The following is a 19,094-nucleotide window of genomic DNA, read 5'->3' as shown; positions in this document are numbered from 1 at the left end:
TTAGTTTTAAATAGAGATATCTTAGTTTTTAATAGAGATATCTTAGTTTCAAATAGAGATATCTTAGTTTCAAATAGAGATATCTTAGTTTTAAATAGAGCTATCTAGTTTAAAACTAAGATATCTTAGTTTAAAACTAAGATATCTTAGTTTAAAAGTAAGATATCTTTATTTCCGAATAAATGACAGCTTGGCGCGCCATAGTTGCCATAAGACTTGGATCGGTAATCCTACAACTCCGTAAATGCATATACTGATATGGCTGCTATTCCAATGATGATCAAACTGATTGATCCGAATCTAGTTAACATTCTACAAAATTAATAATATTATAAATAAATAATAAGGTTAATAATATAACTAAAATTAGCCAGTTGCACTCTATGTAATTATAAGGTTATTTATTGCTAAAAAAGAGAAAATATTAATAATTTTATGAGATTAAAAAAAAATGTATTATATATATTTTTGTCGAAATGAATTATTTGAAATTCAATACTTACCTACCTTATTTAAATACATTAATAATTTATATTATTGTAATATTATAGTTTAGGAAAGAAAGAAAATAATGTTTACGTTGAACTTACATTGACATAATTATCTATATATATATATTAATGCTACTAAATTTTTCGCGCATTTTACGTATCTCCTCCAAAACCACATTTGGCACACTGATGTCATTATAATTGTTTTAATCCCAATGTTCGATTCCCGGTCTCTGTGAAAAGAAGTGGAGAGAGCACTCACCACTCTCAAGAGGGCGGTTTATTTAAAACATTTTTTTGTTTGTAGTGGTGTTTACACACTGTGTAAATTTACAATACACGTGTTTTATTAGTGTATTAATTAGGCCTTTCTTGATTGTTGTGCTTAGTGAATGATGTAGGCCTACGTGATAAACGAGCGGTAAGTGCAGGATATGAGACTTTATCTAGTAGGTTGATGCTTAATTTTACAAAATGATTGCCCTAGCCTAGGGCCTCGTAGGCCTAAATATTATTAGAAATACGAATACAGACACAGGCCTCTACTACTAGCTAGGGCCGCCTACTACTACCCTAACTAGTCTACGTCTCGGCCTAGCCTAGGCTACTATAGGCTAGTTAAAAGGTAGCTAGCCTAGCTTTAGTCTAACTAGGGCTTAGGCGATTGAGTACTACTAAGTACTAGCCTTTTATAGTTGGGGCCTAGCCTATAGTATAGAAGGTCTTAATTTTCCAACAAAAGGCCTCTAGCTAGGCCTATGCGAATTTGTTAATGCAAATTGAAAGAGTCAGCCATGGGGTTTACGATGAAATCGGTCGCGTTTGAAATCGGTCGCGATAAAATCAACTTCCGGTATTTTGTATGGCGCGCCGCTAGAGCTATACGTTTGATGATATCGGTCGCGTTTGAAAATCGGTCGCGCTATTTTGTGTGGAGCGAGATGCATGCTAGCGGGATATACATTTTCTTCGTTATATAGATTTAATTGATATTTTTTAGGAACTACAGTAGATTATTTATGTGGATATTTTTTATTTGGTTAATAAATATTTATTATCAATCATTTTTTTTTTATTTCACAGGTCTCGGAGAAGGACTGTGTCTTTTCAAAATGGCCATTTCTAAACACGTTTAAAATATTATATTAGGCATATAATAGTTTACCTCTATTTTATTATTTACTGTAATTAATATATTATATAGAGAATATACGTTTGTGTCTTTTATTATGCAAACAATTACGTAAAAGACAATTTTAAAAAAAATAATTGTTACAATGATAGCCCGTAAAGCCAGCGTATCCATTTTTCTACTTATGCATACTGTGGCAGATATATCATATCCATGTCGTTAACAACTTACTATTCGATCACCTTATTTTTATTTCTATTTTATTTATATCTGTAATGTAGGATAATATTAAGTATATAATGAATATTGTTGAGGCAAATCATGTGTATATTTTTATTTCTAATGTTTAAAATAGTTTTTAGTAAAAATGATTATTATATGCGGATCGTTAAAAGGCGATTTACTGAAATAAACCCCCAAATAAGCCCATATCGGAGATGCGATGATCGTGCAGCCGTTAACTGTACGTTATTTTGCTGACGGGGATTCCCCTTTTAAAAAAAAACACACACTAGTATGTCAAATCATGGACAAAACACTTACGATCGTTGTCCATGGCCAGGTAAGGATGACGTATAGGCCTATTACTAATAACCATACGTTAGAAACATATATAGGCCTCCTGCACGTGTTTTTGTGAAACGATGTATATAATTTACGTATATACGTCGGCGATCTATAGTTTTTAATTTGAATCTTATTTCTTCATTTATAATAATCATTTAATGTAAATACTGTAATTAAGTACAACTCAGTGTCTCACATCCATACGCCGTTCATAAATCTAAATGTTTAAATATCAGTGCAAGATTACTTTGGGAATCGTGTCCACCTTTATTATCCTTGATCTTGATTGGATAATTGATAAACTCCAACTGGAGTATCACTCAATATGTGAGTAGAGGTTGAGGAGGGGAAAGCTAGTCATGAATTAGTTTGGAGAAGGTTTTAGTGATAGTGGTCGAAGTTGTAGAGAACGGGAGAGCATTCCAGTCTCTAACTGTGTTAGGGAAGAAAGAGCTCTGGAATCGGTTGGTCTTAGCCACAGGAACTTTAATTGTAAGTGGATTGTGGTTCCTTGTACATCTTGCTGAGTTTGGTCGTTTACTGTATTCTATATGATCTTCAAGCTTCAGGTCAATCTTTTGATGGACAATTTTGTGCAGCATCATAAGTCTATTTACTTGTCGTCTGCGCTGAAGTGGTTGGAGGTTGATTTCGTTTAGCATAGCAGAAACAGAAGATTCTCTACTGTAATTGTTTGTGATAAATCTGGCTGCACGTCTTTGGACAGCTTCGACTTTTTTGATGTTGCAATTTGTGTGAGGGTCCCACACTGAGCTACAATATTCAACATGGGGACGGACAAGGCTTTTGTATGCTTGGATCTTGACATTCCGTGGGGCATTGCCCAGATTTCGACGGACAAAGCCCAGCATGCCATTGGCTTTGTTAACTGCCCTGTCTACATGAGGGTTCCACTTCATGTCAGTAGATAAGGTAACTCCTAGATGTTTATGTTGATGAAGAGCCTGTAGAGTGTGCCCAGATAACCGGTAGGAGTAATCCAAGACATTTTTCCGTGTGCTAAAACGTAGTATACTACATTTATCAGGCTTAAAAGACATAAGCCACTTCTTTTCCCACGTCTCGAGATGCTTCAAGTCATTCTGGATTGTTTCGCAGTCGGACAGGGATGTAATAGGGTTGTAGATGACACAGTCGTCGGCGAACAAGCAAACTTTAGACTTGATACCATCTGGAAGGTCATTGATATATATCAGGAACAACAGCGGTCCGAGGACGGTGCCCTGGGGCACTCCTGATAAAACTGTGACTGGCTTGGATGATTCACCTTGAATGTTGACGACTTGTTGCCTACCAACAAGGAATGATTGGATCCATGAGTGGAGGCATCCATTGATGCCGAAGTGATTAAGTTTATGCAGGAGTCTTTTGTGTGGTACTGTGTCAAACGCCTTAGCGAAATCCAAAACGATAGCGTCCACTTGCTTAGTTGTCTCGTTGGCTTTCCATATATTGTGGACGGTTGTAAGCAACTGTGTTTCACATGATCGTCTGGCTCTGAAACCATGTTGGGAGTCACTAAGGGCATGGTGATGATCAAGATGTTTCATAACGTGACTATAAATGATGTGTTCAATTATTTTGCAACATATGGCAGTTAGCGATACAGGTCGATAGTTAGCCGAGCGGGATCCGTACGAGTTCCTTTCTTGTAGATTGCAGTGATATTAGCTTTAGTCCATGCTGTAGGCAAGATACCTTCATTTATGCTTTGGTTGTAAATTTTGGTAAGAACTGGGGCTATCTCAGTGGCACATTCCTTCAGGACAAATGGGTGGATTCCATCCGGTCCCGGAGCTTTATGTGAGGATAGGTTATGCAGGAGTTTAGCTACTCCTTCGCACTGTACTTCTAAATCTGGGACTTGAGTAAGTTTTTTTCCGCTGCAGTTAGGTAGTCGACCACGTCCTTCTCTAGTGAAGACGGATTTGTACTGTTTACTTAGGGCTTCTGCTTTATCTGGAGCTGAATTCACAAATTTGTGGCCATTCCATAAAGTAGCAATACCCGATGAGTCTCGTCGTCTTTGTTTAATAAAAGACCAGAATTTTTTAGAGTCTGAGCAGAGTGAATCAAAAACTGTAGAAGAAAGGTAATCGTTTTCAGCTTTCCTTAGTTGTTTCTGTGCACCCTTCCTCAGTCTCCGGTAACGTTCCCAATTTTGATGATTGTTGACACGCTTTGCTTTATAGAAGGCCCTCTTTTTTCTTCTTATAAGGCGTTTAAGTGGTCTTGTCATCCAAGGTAAGTTGAATCTGGGGCTTTTGTAGAAAGATGGAATAAATGTATTCATTGATGAAAGAACAGCTGACTCAAACTTTAACCAGTTAGATTCAAGGGATAGAGAATCCGCATCTCTTAAGAAAGACACTGCAAAATTGGTCATATGTTTCCTCATACCATCAATGTCAGCTTTGCCGAACTTGAAGATTTTCCTGCGAGTAGACTTTTGTATGGATGGTTTCAAATTAGGGCTAGCTGTCAGGATAAAGTGGTCAGAGATTCCAGGACAGGTGTTAATCGGTGGGAAGGCATCAGGATTGGTAACCAGGATTAGTTGTAATATATTTGTAACTGAATGGACTCTGGTTTCATGGACATGATTTTTTTCTTTAGCCAGCTGGTGCAAGGAAAAATCACCGATGAGGTCAAGCAAATTTGATGTAACTTCTGGACTGTAGACGCAAGCACTGGGGGGTTTCCTGGTGGGAACAGACCAATCCACATCAGGAACGTTAAAATCCCCTCCTAGCCAAATAGTTGGGTTCTTAGTAATGTCAATCATGGATAGCGATTCGTGGAGTTTCTTGAGTGGTTCCGCACCAAGTTTGGGCTGGCGGTAGAAAACACCTACGAAAATTGCTTTGGCTTTTACCATCTGAATTTTGGTCCATAACAATTCTGTGTCACTGTTCAGTTCTGGAGCATGTGTCGCTATCAAATCATTTCGCACAGATATAAAAACTCCTCCTCGTGGGTTTTTATTGCGGTTGGTTTGTTCACGGTCTTTCCTAAAGGTGGTGTAATTTGGTGGAATGCATTCACTGTTGTTGATATCAGGAGTCAACCATGTTTCTGTTGCAAGAATGACGTGCGGTTTATGCTCGTCGACTTTTTCAGCGAATGCTTGAGTTTTATTGACAAGTCCTTGAAGGTTAAGAGACATAATACGCAGGTGGCAGCCATCATTGTTCATATGATGAATCTTGGTTGGGATAGTGGTAACCCTCTCACTGCGGTTTTTCGTCCTTCTGCTATTTTGAGCTCTGATTGGGGACGAGGTGTGCGTTGGGTCTCCAATGTCCGAATCACATTCAAGTAAGCTTGATGTATCAGTGAGCGGGTCGTAAGAATTGTTAGTTTCGATAGATTTAAATGACCAAAACAGTGATGAACTAAATTGTGGTAGACCGCAATTATCGCACATCCAGGTGCAAGAGCTATTACCAAGCTCTTCGAAGATCTTAGTATCCATATTAATGCAAGACTTGTGTAGCCAAGTTTCACAGTTGTCACAAACGATGCAGTCCTGCTTCCACTTGCAGGCTTTAGAGCATGCTCCACATGGGTACTTAGATGGTCCTGGGTTAGGATGAATGTCCCCACTTAAATCTAACATCAACAAAGATGTGTAGATTTGGGTCAGCATAAATAAGTTAGACATAGTAACGGCGATGTTATGCGCTTTGTAATACTTTGCCATGACATGGCAGGGAGACGTGAATAAAATTTTGGTTTTGTTAAAGAAGTGCCCACTAGGCACGGATTCAAAGCAGTTCCATAGTGCAGGCGATGCAGGATAAAGCAGAAGACTCTCGACACGTCTGAAGCCCCCATTGGGCCTAGGCCAACAGGTTGTTGTACTACTACTACCAGCCTGACAGTCACGGCTGTACAGTGAGATGCTTCCAAAAGTATAGCTCAGAATGGGAACACAAACGGCCTTACCTCGGTCTTGAGTGTTGAGTATAGTAAAATCAAATAAGCAGGGATAGAAACCATGTGATAATAAGGCAAACATAATCAGCCAAGGCAGTGCGATTAGGTTTGGTCCAGACATCTTCGACTCAGTCAAGCGGGCGGCCATCTTTATTGCAATGCAGGCACACAGGCTAAAATGGCGTTTACAAACAGCTAAAAATGTAATCTTTAAAAATCCTCGTTAAAACACCAAAAAACGCTACAATAAAACACCAAGAAAACTAAGAAAGGCAAAGGACACTGGACTCGATAAAATGACACCAAAAGACGAAGTTAAAACTTGAAATATAAAGGTTAAAATTTTGCTAAAACGGAGCTCGATTAAAATAGGTGCTCTCTCCTCAACGACCTCAACTCAATAATCCATCCATTATTATTCTCACATCCATCATTGTACATCATTGTATAGGCCCGGTAGATTGATTTATAACGGCATATTATCTATATATTTTATTATTATTATCCTAAAACCATTCTCACGTCAGAGTGGCGGATATCGATCGTAAAAATCATCGTCATGCATCATCTTCATTTATTGCATAAACCTCATTGAGCTGTATCCACTTGCAGGTATAGAACGAGTTTCGTAATTAACTGTGATTAAAAAATACGCAATAGGTGCGTCTACTTGTTTAACTATTAAATTATTTCAACATTTTCAAAACTTTAAACAGTGGCATGCCAATCTTTTCAAAACTTAAACAATAAAACATTTTTAAAACCATTTTCTGAACGAACACATTACAATTATTCATTGACACCTGTAAGATAAAATGAAAACACAAATTATTTATAAATAATGTGATAAATATTTATATTTACTGTACTTAAAAAATAATAACGATCGAGGTAAAAAAATGTTAATAGTATTATTAGAAATTCTATATTCAAAATTAACTAAAAACATAATTAGTGTTTTTATTAAAAATGTATCTAGTGCGTCCCATACAAATTAGCGCGACCAAAATAAAACTCGACCGATATCAAACGTAACTACTATGATAAAAAACGTATCTAGCGGCGCTCCATACAAAATACCGGATGTTGATATTATCGCGACCGATTTTAAGCGCGACCGATTTTAAGCGCGACCGATTTCAAGCGCGACCGATTTCATCTGACACCAGCCGTGAGTCAGCTTTATAATTAACAAGGCAATCTACAACAACATGAACAGGACGCTGAGCTCGACTTGCCAAGATACTGGAGACTATCGTATTGTAATACTATACAAATAATGAATGTTTATGAGTGTAATGGTACAAATAATGGCATTATTAGGTGAATGATGAATGGTTATATATCAACGAGGCGATAGCCGAGTTGATATTTAACAGGCTTTATAACACTGAAAAAAGCCTTACAATTCCCAGCGATGGAGGGTCCCTGCGAGCGCGTGCGGCGATATCCTTAATCTCGCGATTGTTCTGAGATCATATGTACATCCCTAATACGTTGTAAAAATATGATTCTTGGTCAAGTTGTCCTTTAAGGTACACATTGATTAATTTATATTGAAAGTGGGAAGGGTTTTGGATTAAAGCAAGGCTATCAATACGTGTACGGATTGTGGATGGTACCCACCAGTGTCTGCTACTAAACATTTGAGGAAGGCAATTGGCCAAGCGAAAATCAGTCAAGCATTTAAGGGGTGGAGACTTATCGTTTCGAAACTAGAACCCTTTGATTTGCCTTGCTTATAAGCATCAAGTGTATTCATGTTTCCATCTTCTAAATCCCTCTTTGCGACGAATTCTAGTTCCTTGAGTTATTCACTTCAGCGAAAAATTGGTAGTTCGATCAGGGAGTTGTAATTAATACTAATTACAACTCCCCTGTTCGATAATCGTATAATATCCTAGGCCTACATGATAAATAATGCAAGTAAATCAATAACTTGACAGAATAAAATGGAATAAATATGAAATAAAATGGCATCAGTCGTTTGGCTGTTCCTGTTCATAACACAGCAGTTAAAATTGGGAGTTGACCTTCGTGTGTGAACACCCGCATAATACTAACAAGCGTGTAAAGTACTGTAAGAAGGGTGTTGTATAAACACAGCATAGATGTCGAACCCCACACCCTCCCAACAATCTCATCTTTGTTGTTTGTTAACGTGCACAATGCTAACTCCTATGTAGGAAACAATGTATAGATTACACATTCCTTTTTATTTCTTTGAGATTTAAAATAATGCTGAACCTAAAAAGATGTTTACAAGTCACAAGGTTTTTACCAAGAAAAGTGTTAACTACTGTAGACGTTGGTAACCGCTGTTTAAACACTGGTGAGTTTTTTAGTTGTTAAAAATGACTATTTTTACTTTCTGGTCTGGTCTGGTGTTTGTACAATAACCAGGCCTTGTCTTTTGGAAATTGTAGGTCTGCAACAAATTGCACTCCTCAATACATTCAGGGGTGCTGTAGGTGTGCTGTATTTTGGTGTGTAGAAGTTTACCAAATTTAAGCGTGTTGTAAATCGCACTCCTCAAGGGCATTTTAGGAGTGTGTTAGGTGAGTGATCGCACTCGCTCGCCTTAAAAGACAAGGCCTGAGTAACATCCACAATTTTCCAGTTATCGTTCAGGCCAACTTGCATTTTTGTTGTATGATATGTCATCATCATTCATCATTATCTTCATCTTTATTAGTTTGGTTTTTTTTATTAAAGGTATCCTCCAACTGGGGAATGAAGTACAGCATGCCTTAAAACATGGCTTGCCATTAGTGGCCCTTGAAAGCACAATTATAACACATGGAATGCCATACCCACACAATGTCAGGTACGTTCTTTTATTTTCTATTTCACATCCAGAAGGTGGCCAATCACAGGATAGATACACTATTGTCATGCTTATAAACAGTCATCATTTGACACTATAGTAGTTTTAGATTAAACCCTGTCGACACTGGAACACTAGTTGTGGTTACCTTATCAATGTTTAGTTGTAGAAAAGAAAACAGTATGCGCAATCGCTTAAATCAGACGTATCGCTACTGGTTGCGTGTCAGTTGCATTCAGTTGATCAAGTTGAGTTGAGTTCCGTATTGATATAAATAAGCCTTAATCTGATATAAAAAATATATGTTTTCAGGACTGCATGTGAAGTGGAACAGATTGTCCGTGACGGTGGCGCCATCCCGGCAACAGTTGGTGTAATAAATGGCAATCTCCACGTTGGCTTGACTTCTGACCAACTAGAACAACTAGCATCATGCATGGATGCTGTCAAAGTATCTAGGAGAGATTTAGCATGGTCACTCAGTCAAGTTAGTATATATTATTGGTTTAGGTAAATGTAAAAGGTAAATATATGTAACCTGTAGTTTGTCAATTACTGGCCTAACATGTGTAGACATTTTTATATTAAATTGACTTTTATTTACTAATTAAAATTCAGAAAAAAAAATATGGAAGATCAAAAAGTAATGATATAGCACAATATTTAAAACTCTGTCTACACAAACAAATGGGATGTGCCCATATGAATATAATGACGTCATATCAATATCATATTTGGGCATATCGATACCATAATTGGGCACAACACACTTTTTTGATATGTAGACAGAGCTTAAAAGAGAAAAAAACATCTGTGAAAACAAATCTTGTGATAAGTCAGCCTTAAAAAATTAAAATGAGGATTTGAGTAATTGTATTGTGTGTAATGCAGTTGTTATGTATATAGATGTAATAATGTTTAAATTTTATGATTTTGGTTTTGTAGGGTAAAGTTGGTGGAACCACAGTAGCTGGCACAATGATTGCAGCTCACTTGGCTGGTATACAGATATTTGTAACGGGTGGTATTGGTGGTGTACATCGAGGTGCAGAAAACAGTGAGTTATTTGATGTCATATAGAAGATAAATTTCATAGATTTTAAAGAGATGTCAATTCTACTAAAAAAAACCAAAAAAAGTTATTTTAAATGAATGAGAACCCTTGCACACAGTTCAGTACTTTCCCTGTTAGTATTGAATAATTCTTTTACTGCCTTCCTATTTCTTTTTCATCGTAATTGTACTGATGTTTGTAGTGGCCAAAGGTAATCATTGGATATGCTGTACATTAGACCATGGAGACCTAACTTATTTCTCCATGATTAGATGCAGTGATCCAATCATGGACCTGAGTGACCCTGGCCTGGGAGGAGAGCATAAAAGAAGCCCCACCTTGGGTTTCAGAACTACTTATTATTTAATATTAATTTAATAATAAACAAATAAATAAAATTTTGTTTAAAATAAATAAATAGATATACATAAAGTTGCCGGTCTCTCATGCAAAGGCAATGCATATGTCAACTTCAGTCAATGATGGCATGATGTTCTAAATCGAGAACGACTAAATAAATAAGAACAAAGAACCTATAGCAAAAAAATCTGTTAACAATATGCTTCACTAGGTATGGACATCAGCTCAGATCTCACTGAACTTGGAAAGACACCTGTGACTGTTGTTTGTGCTGGAGCCAAGTCAATATTAGATATTGGAAGAACACTGGAATATTTAGTAAGTGCTGTATAAAAGAAAAGTTGCTGTTTAATGCGAGACTAAAGGCCCATTTACACTAGGACGATAATGATCGACGATAAATAGATAATAATATTTTTTTAAATCTGATCAAATGACGTCAGGATCAATAAGAACATTAACATCGATTAATTTTATTAATTATACAAACATGTGGTGTTTGTATAAAATATGTTTGGGGTTTTTTTTTTTGTAATCTTATTTTGAATTTGATGTTGTTTGAACCTTTTTGTAAGTGTAAAGCACTGTGTAAATAGCGCTAAATAAAATTTAAAAAAAAAACAAAATAAAAGTTTGTGTATTTTAAGTAAATATAAAAATAATGAATATTTATGTTTATTTTACAAACAAATTTAAACGTTTGTTTTTTAAACACTTTGATCAGGAAACCCAAGGAGTAACTGTAGCAACGTACGGTGATTCTAAATATTTCCCAGCATTCTTTTCACCAGCCAGTGAGTACCTGTCTCCCTGTAATGTATCAACTGCAACTGAGGCTGCTCAGATTGTTGGTGAGTTGATTCTATTATGTAGAAAACCCATAAATTATATACGTCATTTGTGAAAAGTGAGGCTTATGAATTTCAGCGAATTATTCACTGTATGCTATAGTGTGCACTGGCAGCTCAGGCCTAAAAAACAGTGTGTGTACATAAAATATACAAATAATGAATGTTTATAAGTGGAATGGTACAAATAATTTCATGAGATGAAGTTGAGGCAACACCTCAAGAATATCATGTTTCTATCTAACGATTGAATAAAAACAATACTGTCAAAATGCTTGGTCAATTGTAGATCATGTACAGTAAGTCAATGACTTCTACAACAAATAGAAATGTAATTGATAATAATTGTGTGTACCGTAATGCATGTGGCGGAGAATTTATTTGTGAAAAAAAAAAATAAAGGTCCCAAGGCATTATTAAAAAAATTGTTCTATGGGTGTATATTGGTATGGTATTTCAATATATGAGTAATAACAATTTAAAAAATGTGATAAGAAAAAAGTTCTTTTTATATTTAGAAATCTTTTCTGTTTTTGCATTTTTAGCAACAAACAAAGCACTTGAACTGAACAGTGGTATTTTAATTGCTGTTCCTATCCCAGAATGCAGTGCCAAAGATAGTTCACAAGTTGAGTCTGCAATACAGACAGCTTTAGTAGAAGCAAAGTAAGTGAACATTTGGAAGTGCAATTTATTATTTTTCGCACGGTTAAAAGTGTGTGAATTTTTCTATTGGCAGATATGTTACATCTTAGAAGCAAAGCATTAGACACACGGTTGATCATGCCGATAGAAAACAAGGAATTTGATACAAATCAATAGTCACTACACTAACTATTGACTATTGTTGACCATGCCTATATAAAAAACTAATTTAATACACGCATGGTCAGCCATAGAATACTTTAAATTACATGCACAAAACATAAACAATCTCATCTGTTTTTATTTATTATGTGTCTCACTCCAATCATGGAGGTATAAAATAAGTTCCAATGACAAATTTTAAGGTCATTTTTAAACTCTCTATTTTTGTTTTTAAGGCACACGGTACAAATTGGAAAAGATGTTACGCCATACATCTTAAAAAGAGTAAATGAAATTACTGGAGGAACAGCTCTGCAAGCTAGTATCCTTAAATGTGGTGCATGAGTTGAACTTGGAAAGTCAAGTGGTTGAGTAGTTGAGGCAGTGTCATTTCAATATACCGTAGATAAAAGTTTTGAGGCTGTCCTCATCCCCAAATCATATCCCTAAGAACTTAACGTTTAATTGATTGTCTGTAGTGTAACAATCACTTCACTATATGAACATTTAGATAAAAGTGGACATTTATGTTGACGTGCTGGTGAACGTATGACGTAATGACCATGGGATCTGACCTTGTAATCTCCATAGTAGCACTTGTGAATTCAGTACAGACCAAGTTGACAGATCAAGTGTGTCATCCACACCTGTGCACAATTCAGCCCAGTAACGCTTCAAGCCACAGGTTATTCCCCACATTTACAAAAATGGTTTACTCACCATTAATTTAGTGAGTTATCTTACATTTTGTGTATTGGAATATAACCTTCCAACTCCTACTTTACTAGTTGTAAATGCATACAATCTCTACTTTTTTTAACCAATATTGTCCAGATATAACATTGGTCAAGAACAATGCAAAAGTAGGCACAGAGATTGCAGTGGAATACAGTAAATTGAGTGCTAACAAATCCTACAGAGTTGACTCAAAGACAATGCATAGTACAAATAGCTATAGAGAACGAAACTCAATTGTAAGGCCTGTTGTTGTTGGTGCTAGTATTTATGATTTGAATGTAATGACACATTCAACTGATATTATTGTAAGTAAGCAGTGTTATAACACACTTAAATAGATTCTTGTCATTTTATTGGACGATTGTGGGTCACATGATGAAATAAAATGTTTAAGTAGCACTCTCGAGAGTGCAGTGTCGTTATGTATAATCGAGTACTGCAATTTGCAAACAGATAACACAAATGTTTATTATTATTTGTTTATAAATTATTTGCCCCATATTGCACTCATAAACATTCATTATCATCAAATGGTGCAGTTAATTAAGCTTAAAAGGGAGTGTTGGCGATGAAACATGATTTAACAAGCAGAATACTATATAATATGTATAAAAAAAACTATAATTTAATCTGAACACTATATTTATTTTACCCAATTATTAATGATATTATGCTGCCAATGCCACAGATTAATTCTGAAAGGTGAAAATAAAACTTGCATTCTTGCAGCAAATCTAATTTTAATTCTGAAATTATGGAAGTATGGGACGCAAGTGATCAGTTCCAATTTGTTAAAAATACTGATGATAATTGTCAATCATATGATAAGAAATAATATATACATAATAGCAAAATGTGTTGTCTGCCTTTTCAGTATGGTGGGACGACAAACGTTGGTTCAATACAGCAAGGTGTTGGTGGAGTTGGTAGAAATGTAGCAGGTACTTTTTTTATTACTGAATAAAACTAGATTATTTCATAGGGTTTACTCTCCAAAAATATTGAAAACACAACAAAAGTGATATCTTATTTCTTAAAATACATTCTAAAAGAAAAAGGACAGATGCACAAGACTAAAGGTTTGTTGTATTTGGAATCTAGTTGACTGCACTACCATATTTACAATGAATAAACTAAAGTGAGTGGTCGAGCGTTTAAGACAGTGGAACTGTAATTTACGTAGCCATAACAACGGCAAGAGTTCGAGGCTCACTCGCTGCATGGTTCTGGTGGTAGAACAAATCATCTCGGATAAGGACTATAAACCATAGGCCCAGTGTACAAATCCAGCTTATATGCATGAACCTAGTACATTTTTCGAGACGATTAGGGGGTTACCCCAGTGTATTAGTACACACACAGCGACTGATCAAAGCTAGGCCCTCTGGGAGACCAGTCCTTGACTGAAGAGGTTACCCAGTATAAATAAATATCAAATCCAAATTCTGCACACTAGTACTATATTTGAATGTAGAGCTATCTTGATGATTTCTGGAAATCATTCTCTTTCAGATTGCTTGTCAAGGCTTGGGGCTGATCCGTTATTTATATCCGTTGTAGGAGATGATCTTGAGGGAAAAAGTTTGTTAAGCCAATCTGATTCCATGGTATTTACTTTAATATTTGCAATTAAAGTTGTTTCTCATCCTAATGAAAAGTTTATGTGTTCCCTGCATACAGTATCATTTCAGTATCTAATAGTATACAAATATTGACTGGTCGTAGGGGGAATACCCTGGTGGTGCGAAAACCTGAGCCTACTACTATCTCCCCAAGGTCAGTGTACCTAGATAATAGTTTGTCAAGGCAGTTACCTTCTTAATAAATTAACCCAAAGTAACCTAGGCCTATTTCAGCCATGATTGCCCACCATATTGAACCATAATCACAGTCATCATTGGAGATTGTGGTTTCTGTTTTCATCAATGCGGAAAAAAGCTTTGCTAGTACTTATTTTCCCAGTGATAAATGATAATGGGAACTACAGTACCATCTACTTTTTGACTTACAAAGCATATGTATAGTACAGTAGTATTATTACATTGTATTTTACTAGGATACTAGTTGTATTACTGTTTTACAAAAGGAGAGGACAGCTTCATACTGTGCTGGACTGGATGGCAGCGGCAATGTGTTCCTAGGAGTTGGAGATGCAAAGATTTGTGATAAACTAACACCTCGGCTTGTAAGGAAATAAAACAAATTAACCAGACTTACAAATATGTATAATATGAAACCCAATTTTTAGTAGTTCTCATAGAGTTGGTTAAAGTCCTGTGGCCGTATTCACTAATCACACTTAAGTAAGATATTTCCCTTAAAGATGTATTGTCCCCCAAAATCATGAAAAATAAAGATTTTTAAAATCGGACTTTGAATAGGCCATTTTGCAGTTTTAATGAAGTTGTTCACTTCCATAAGAAAAAAAACGGGGGACAAAAATTATTTCACCTATAAAAAGACAAAATAAACAGTTAAATTACCCAAAAACTCATTGTCTTCCAGACAATTTGACCATTTTTTGCTTAAATTACATTTTTCTCAGGTAAATAAATTTTTTTCAGACCCAATTTTTTGTGAGAGTGAATATTATGTGACATTAAAATAACATATTCAACAAAAAAATTTAAAAAAATATTTTTTTAGGGGAACAATATATCTTTAAATATTAAGTATTTCACTTACAGTAACTCAATAACTATTTAAGTAATTCCCTTAAATTGTATTCACTTAGATTTTTAATTGAGTGTTTCCCTTAGCCTAAGTGTGAATGGTGAATATGGCCACGCATCCTAGTCTTCATGCCTTCCTACCAACATATTTTCACCTAGTAGTCATGCTAAGAAGTTCAGTACTGCTGCAACCACTGCGGGGGAAACTTTGTTGAATCCCAAAGCTTTCTACTGCATTAGCATAGCAGTTTTGATTCAGTGCTATTGGAAATACTGTACTATGTCGGTCGGTAAACACTAACTCACATTTGCGCACGCGAATGCAGCCATGTGTATGGCCTTGTTCAGTAATCATTCATATGTGTGTATGTGTAATTTTTTGTTATTGGAATCTGCTTTAATTAGGTGAGCAATTTCAAGGAAGCCATTGTGGCAGCACCTTTTGTTTGTGTAGATGGTAATATTCCAACAGAAACTATTCAGTATGTTTGTGACATCTGCAGTGAGCATCATATACCAGGTATTATAACCTTAGTAGATTCTTGTCATTTGATTGGAAGATCGTGGTCTCATGGTCAATATATTTTCTATTGCACTCTTAATGACATCATCAAAAGTGCAATGTCATTATATTCCTGCGAGTACTGCAAGTTCATTTTTGTTACACAGTGACACATTTGATTAACCTGAAGTATGCACCATATATTATGGTTTTACTCAAAGAGATCAATTATTCAATGATTATTAGAAATAAAAGTTATATCACTTCTGCTTTCTGTTAGTTTGGTACGAGCCTACGTGTGCACTCAAAGCTATCAAACCTTATGAAACCAATGCTGGAAAGTCCTTAACATTCGCTTCACCTAACCTCAGGGAGCTACGTCAGATGTATGCAGCTGTCGATGGCTTTGAACCACAATCTATACATGGTAAGGATTGGTACAGTTTGCAAAAATATGTTTGAAACTGCCCTCTGTCTACTTTATACACATTAGACATGCCACTATACCTTGGTGGTGTAGGGGTTCACGGTGTTGAAAACTTGACTCTTTCACAGTGCAACCAGTGTTGGTTACACTAGCACTTTTGAAACCAGTTTTTTCCAAAACAACTTTGTAAAAAGTGTGCTAGTGTGAGACTAGGTTTTATAATTAGAAAGCGAAGGTCTAAACCTGCAATTGGTCAAACATATTTTTTTCAGATGAAGAAATGTCATTAACTGATATTATACGGGAATGCCGTCATCTTTGCAGTGTTTTGATCAAGAATGGTCTACATTGCATTATACTAACCTTAGGTCCAGATGGCGTACTTGTTTGCCGGAATACAGAGCCAGAGGAGTTGTTTCCTTGTGGCCATGTGAATAGGATTGTAAGTTATGTGATGACGAGGTATAGTCATAATACTTTTATTATCTTTGATGGTGTTGCATGCAAACCTAGTTTGTGTGAAGCTGTAGTTGGTGGTTTGATGCTTCACTTCCAATCCATTGTTCCTAGGTTCAACAGATCCTGTCTCAGCCAGGTCAGAGACAATTGTTGCTGCTATGTCCCTGTGACCCATTCCTTTTTTCCAGATTTATTTCACTATAATAACAGTTATTATAAAGTACAGGAGATTTTGAGAAGACATCTGTCTTAGGAGTTTGAGAACTTGTATAACTTCACATTGCACTTATACATACTGTACACACAAATCTTATTTCAGAGTGATAATAGCATGGTGTCAATCCAACATTACCCAGCATGCAGTGAGGTTCATATTCCTTCTGAAGTTGTTAGTGTTTCTGGTGCTGGCGATTGGTAAGAAAAGATCATTTTATGTAATGTAAATAATAAATAAATAGAAGAACGGTTTTCTGATAGAGTTTAAATTAAGTATTCCCTTTTCCTTTTTAAGTCTTGCTTCTGGTGTGATATCGGGAATTCTTCAAGGGCATGATCCAGATGTTTGTATTAAAGGAGGACTTCTTGCAGCTAGCCATTCCATTAGATCTCTACAGACTGTTCCAGACTCTATAAATTCAAGAGCTTTCTCTGCAGATACTATCAAAGAGTGGGCATCATTTACACCTACTTGCATTATGTGAATATGTCTTGACAAGAAAGGGTAATGTTTGTTTCTTATTTTGAAATGATGGACTCCAGCAATCACACTCTTTACATGAAATCACTTAACACTCTTTACATGAAGTCACTGAACACTCTTCACATGAAGTCACTTAACACTCTTCACATGAAGTCACTTAACACTCTTTACATGAAGTCACTTAACACTCTTTACATGAAGTCACTTAAAACTCTTCACATGAAGTCACTTAAAACTCTTCACATGAAGTCACTGAACACTCTTCACATGAAGTCACTTAACACTCTTTACATGAAGTCACTGAACACTATTCATATGAACTACAGTAACAATCACATAGATTAACACTCTTCACATTGACTATCACTCTTCACATGGACTAACACTATTCACATGGACTAACACTATTCACATGGACAATCACTCTTTATATGGACTATCACTCTTCATATGGACTATCACTCTTCATATGGACTATCACTCTTCATATGGACTATCACTCTTCACATGGACTATCACTCTTCACATGGACTATCACTCTTCACATGGACTATCACTCTTCACATGGACTATCACTCTTCACATGGACTATCACTCTTGACATAGCCTAACACTATTCACATAGCCTAACACTATTCACATGGACTAACACTCTTTACATGGACTAACACTCTTCATATAGCCTAACACTCTTCACATGGACTAACACTCTTTACATGGACTAAACACTATTCACATGGACTAACACTCTTCACATTGACTAACACTCTTCACATGGACCATGGAGGAAAAAATATTTTAATAATTTATTTTTTCCTCCATGCATGCACTAACACTATTCACATGGGCTAACACTTGTACTCTTCACATGGGCTAACACTATTCACAAAGACTAACACTCTTCACATGTGCTAACACTTGTATTGGCCACATGGAGGATTAACACTATTCACATGGAGTAATACTCTTTATATGTTTCATTACTTAGGAATATGTGAAGAGAGCAATGCATCCAAAGATGACCAAAAGTCTGTATCATCCTTGACATTGACAAAAAGGATAGAGTTCCAGAAAAACTAAACCTATTGTAATCATCTTGAAACGGTTAAGCCTGTTGGCTACTGATAGAAGTTCCTTGTGTGTCTTTTGTACTGTAGGTCACTATAGAGAACATGTTGTATGTTGTAATAAATAATTATATTGTGGGGCGTCTTCAATTCATTACACTGTTTGAATTGAGCAAAAAAGAACAATCCTTGAATGACAATGGTGCAGCTTTAAATTATTGGGATATCAGGGACAGGTAATAGTGCATAACAACAGTACTATGATATAAATCAATGCAATATACACAAATGTGATGTAGCAAAATTACTTTAATTTAAAAAATACATTTATTTGGTTTTTCTATATCTAACAATCACTAATTTATTATTGCATGAATGATAATATGTAGAGTATATTTTGTGAGTGTATCCTTACCATTTGGATACTAAATTATGCATCATGCTGTGTTATTCTAATCGAAAAGTGATATCTAATGGTGATAA

General features: G+C 35.8%; 2 protein-coding genes across 3 annotated transcripts; one reads left to right on the top strand and one right to left on the bottom strand.

Moving 5' to 3' along the window:
• Positions 1–798: 798 nt before the first annotated feature.
• LOC144839461 (uncharacterized) lies at positions 799–18,880 on the top strand. Of its 2 annotated transcripts, none has more exons than XR_013611748.1 (19): positions 799–912; positions 8,379–8,482; positions 8,866–8,977; positions 9,290–9,464; positions 9,923–10,034; positions 10,603–10,709; positions 11,116–11,242; positions 11,785–11,905; positions 12,283–12,368; positions 12,881–13,089; positions 13,659–13,725; positions 14,297–14,391; positions 14,841–14,969; positions 15,862–15,976; positions 16,239–16,385; positions 16,658–16,827; positions 17,164–17,258; positions 17,356–17,635; positions 17,919–17,950. XR_013611748.1 is itself a non-coding variant. In XM_078694825.1 (19 exons), the coding sequence occupies exons 2-18, from the start codon at positions 8,389–8,391 to the stop codon at positions 17,543–17,545; spliced, it is 2,151 nt and encodes a 716-aa protein (XP_078550951.1). In that variant the 5' UTR covers positions 799–912; positions 8,379–8,388; the 3' UTR covers positions 17,546–17,565; positions 18,533–18,880. The 2 variants fall into 2 exon arrangements, 1 of the variants encoding a protein (XP_078550951.1); XM_078694825.1 differs by lacking the exon at positions 17,919–17,950 and adding an exon at positions 18,533–18,880 and having other exon boundaries at positions 17,356–17,565.
• LOC144839159 (uncharacterized) lies at positions 3,809–6,298 on the bottom strand. Its single transcript, XM_078694474.1, has one exon. It carries the CDS (start codon positions 6,296–6,298, stop codon positions 3,809–3,811), a length of 2,490 nt encoding a protein of 829 aa, XP_078550600.1.
• Positions 18,881–19,094: the final 214 nt, after the last annotated feature.

This window comes from Antedon bifida, chromosome 4 (genome assembly GCF_963402885.1).
Source record: "Antedon bifida chromosome 4, ecAntBifi1.1, whole genome shotgun sequence".
Lineage (NCBI taxonomy): Eukaryota > Metazoa > Echinodermata > Crinoidea > Comatulida > Antedonidae > Antedon > Antedon bifida.
This window is presented reverse-complemented; position numbering and strand designations above follow the sequence as displayed.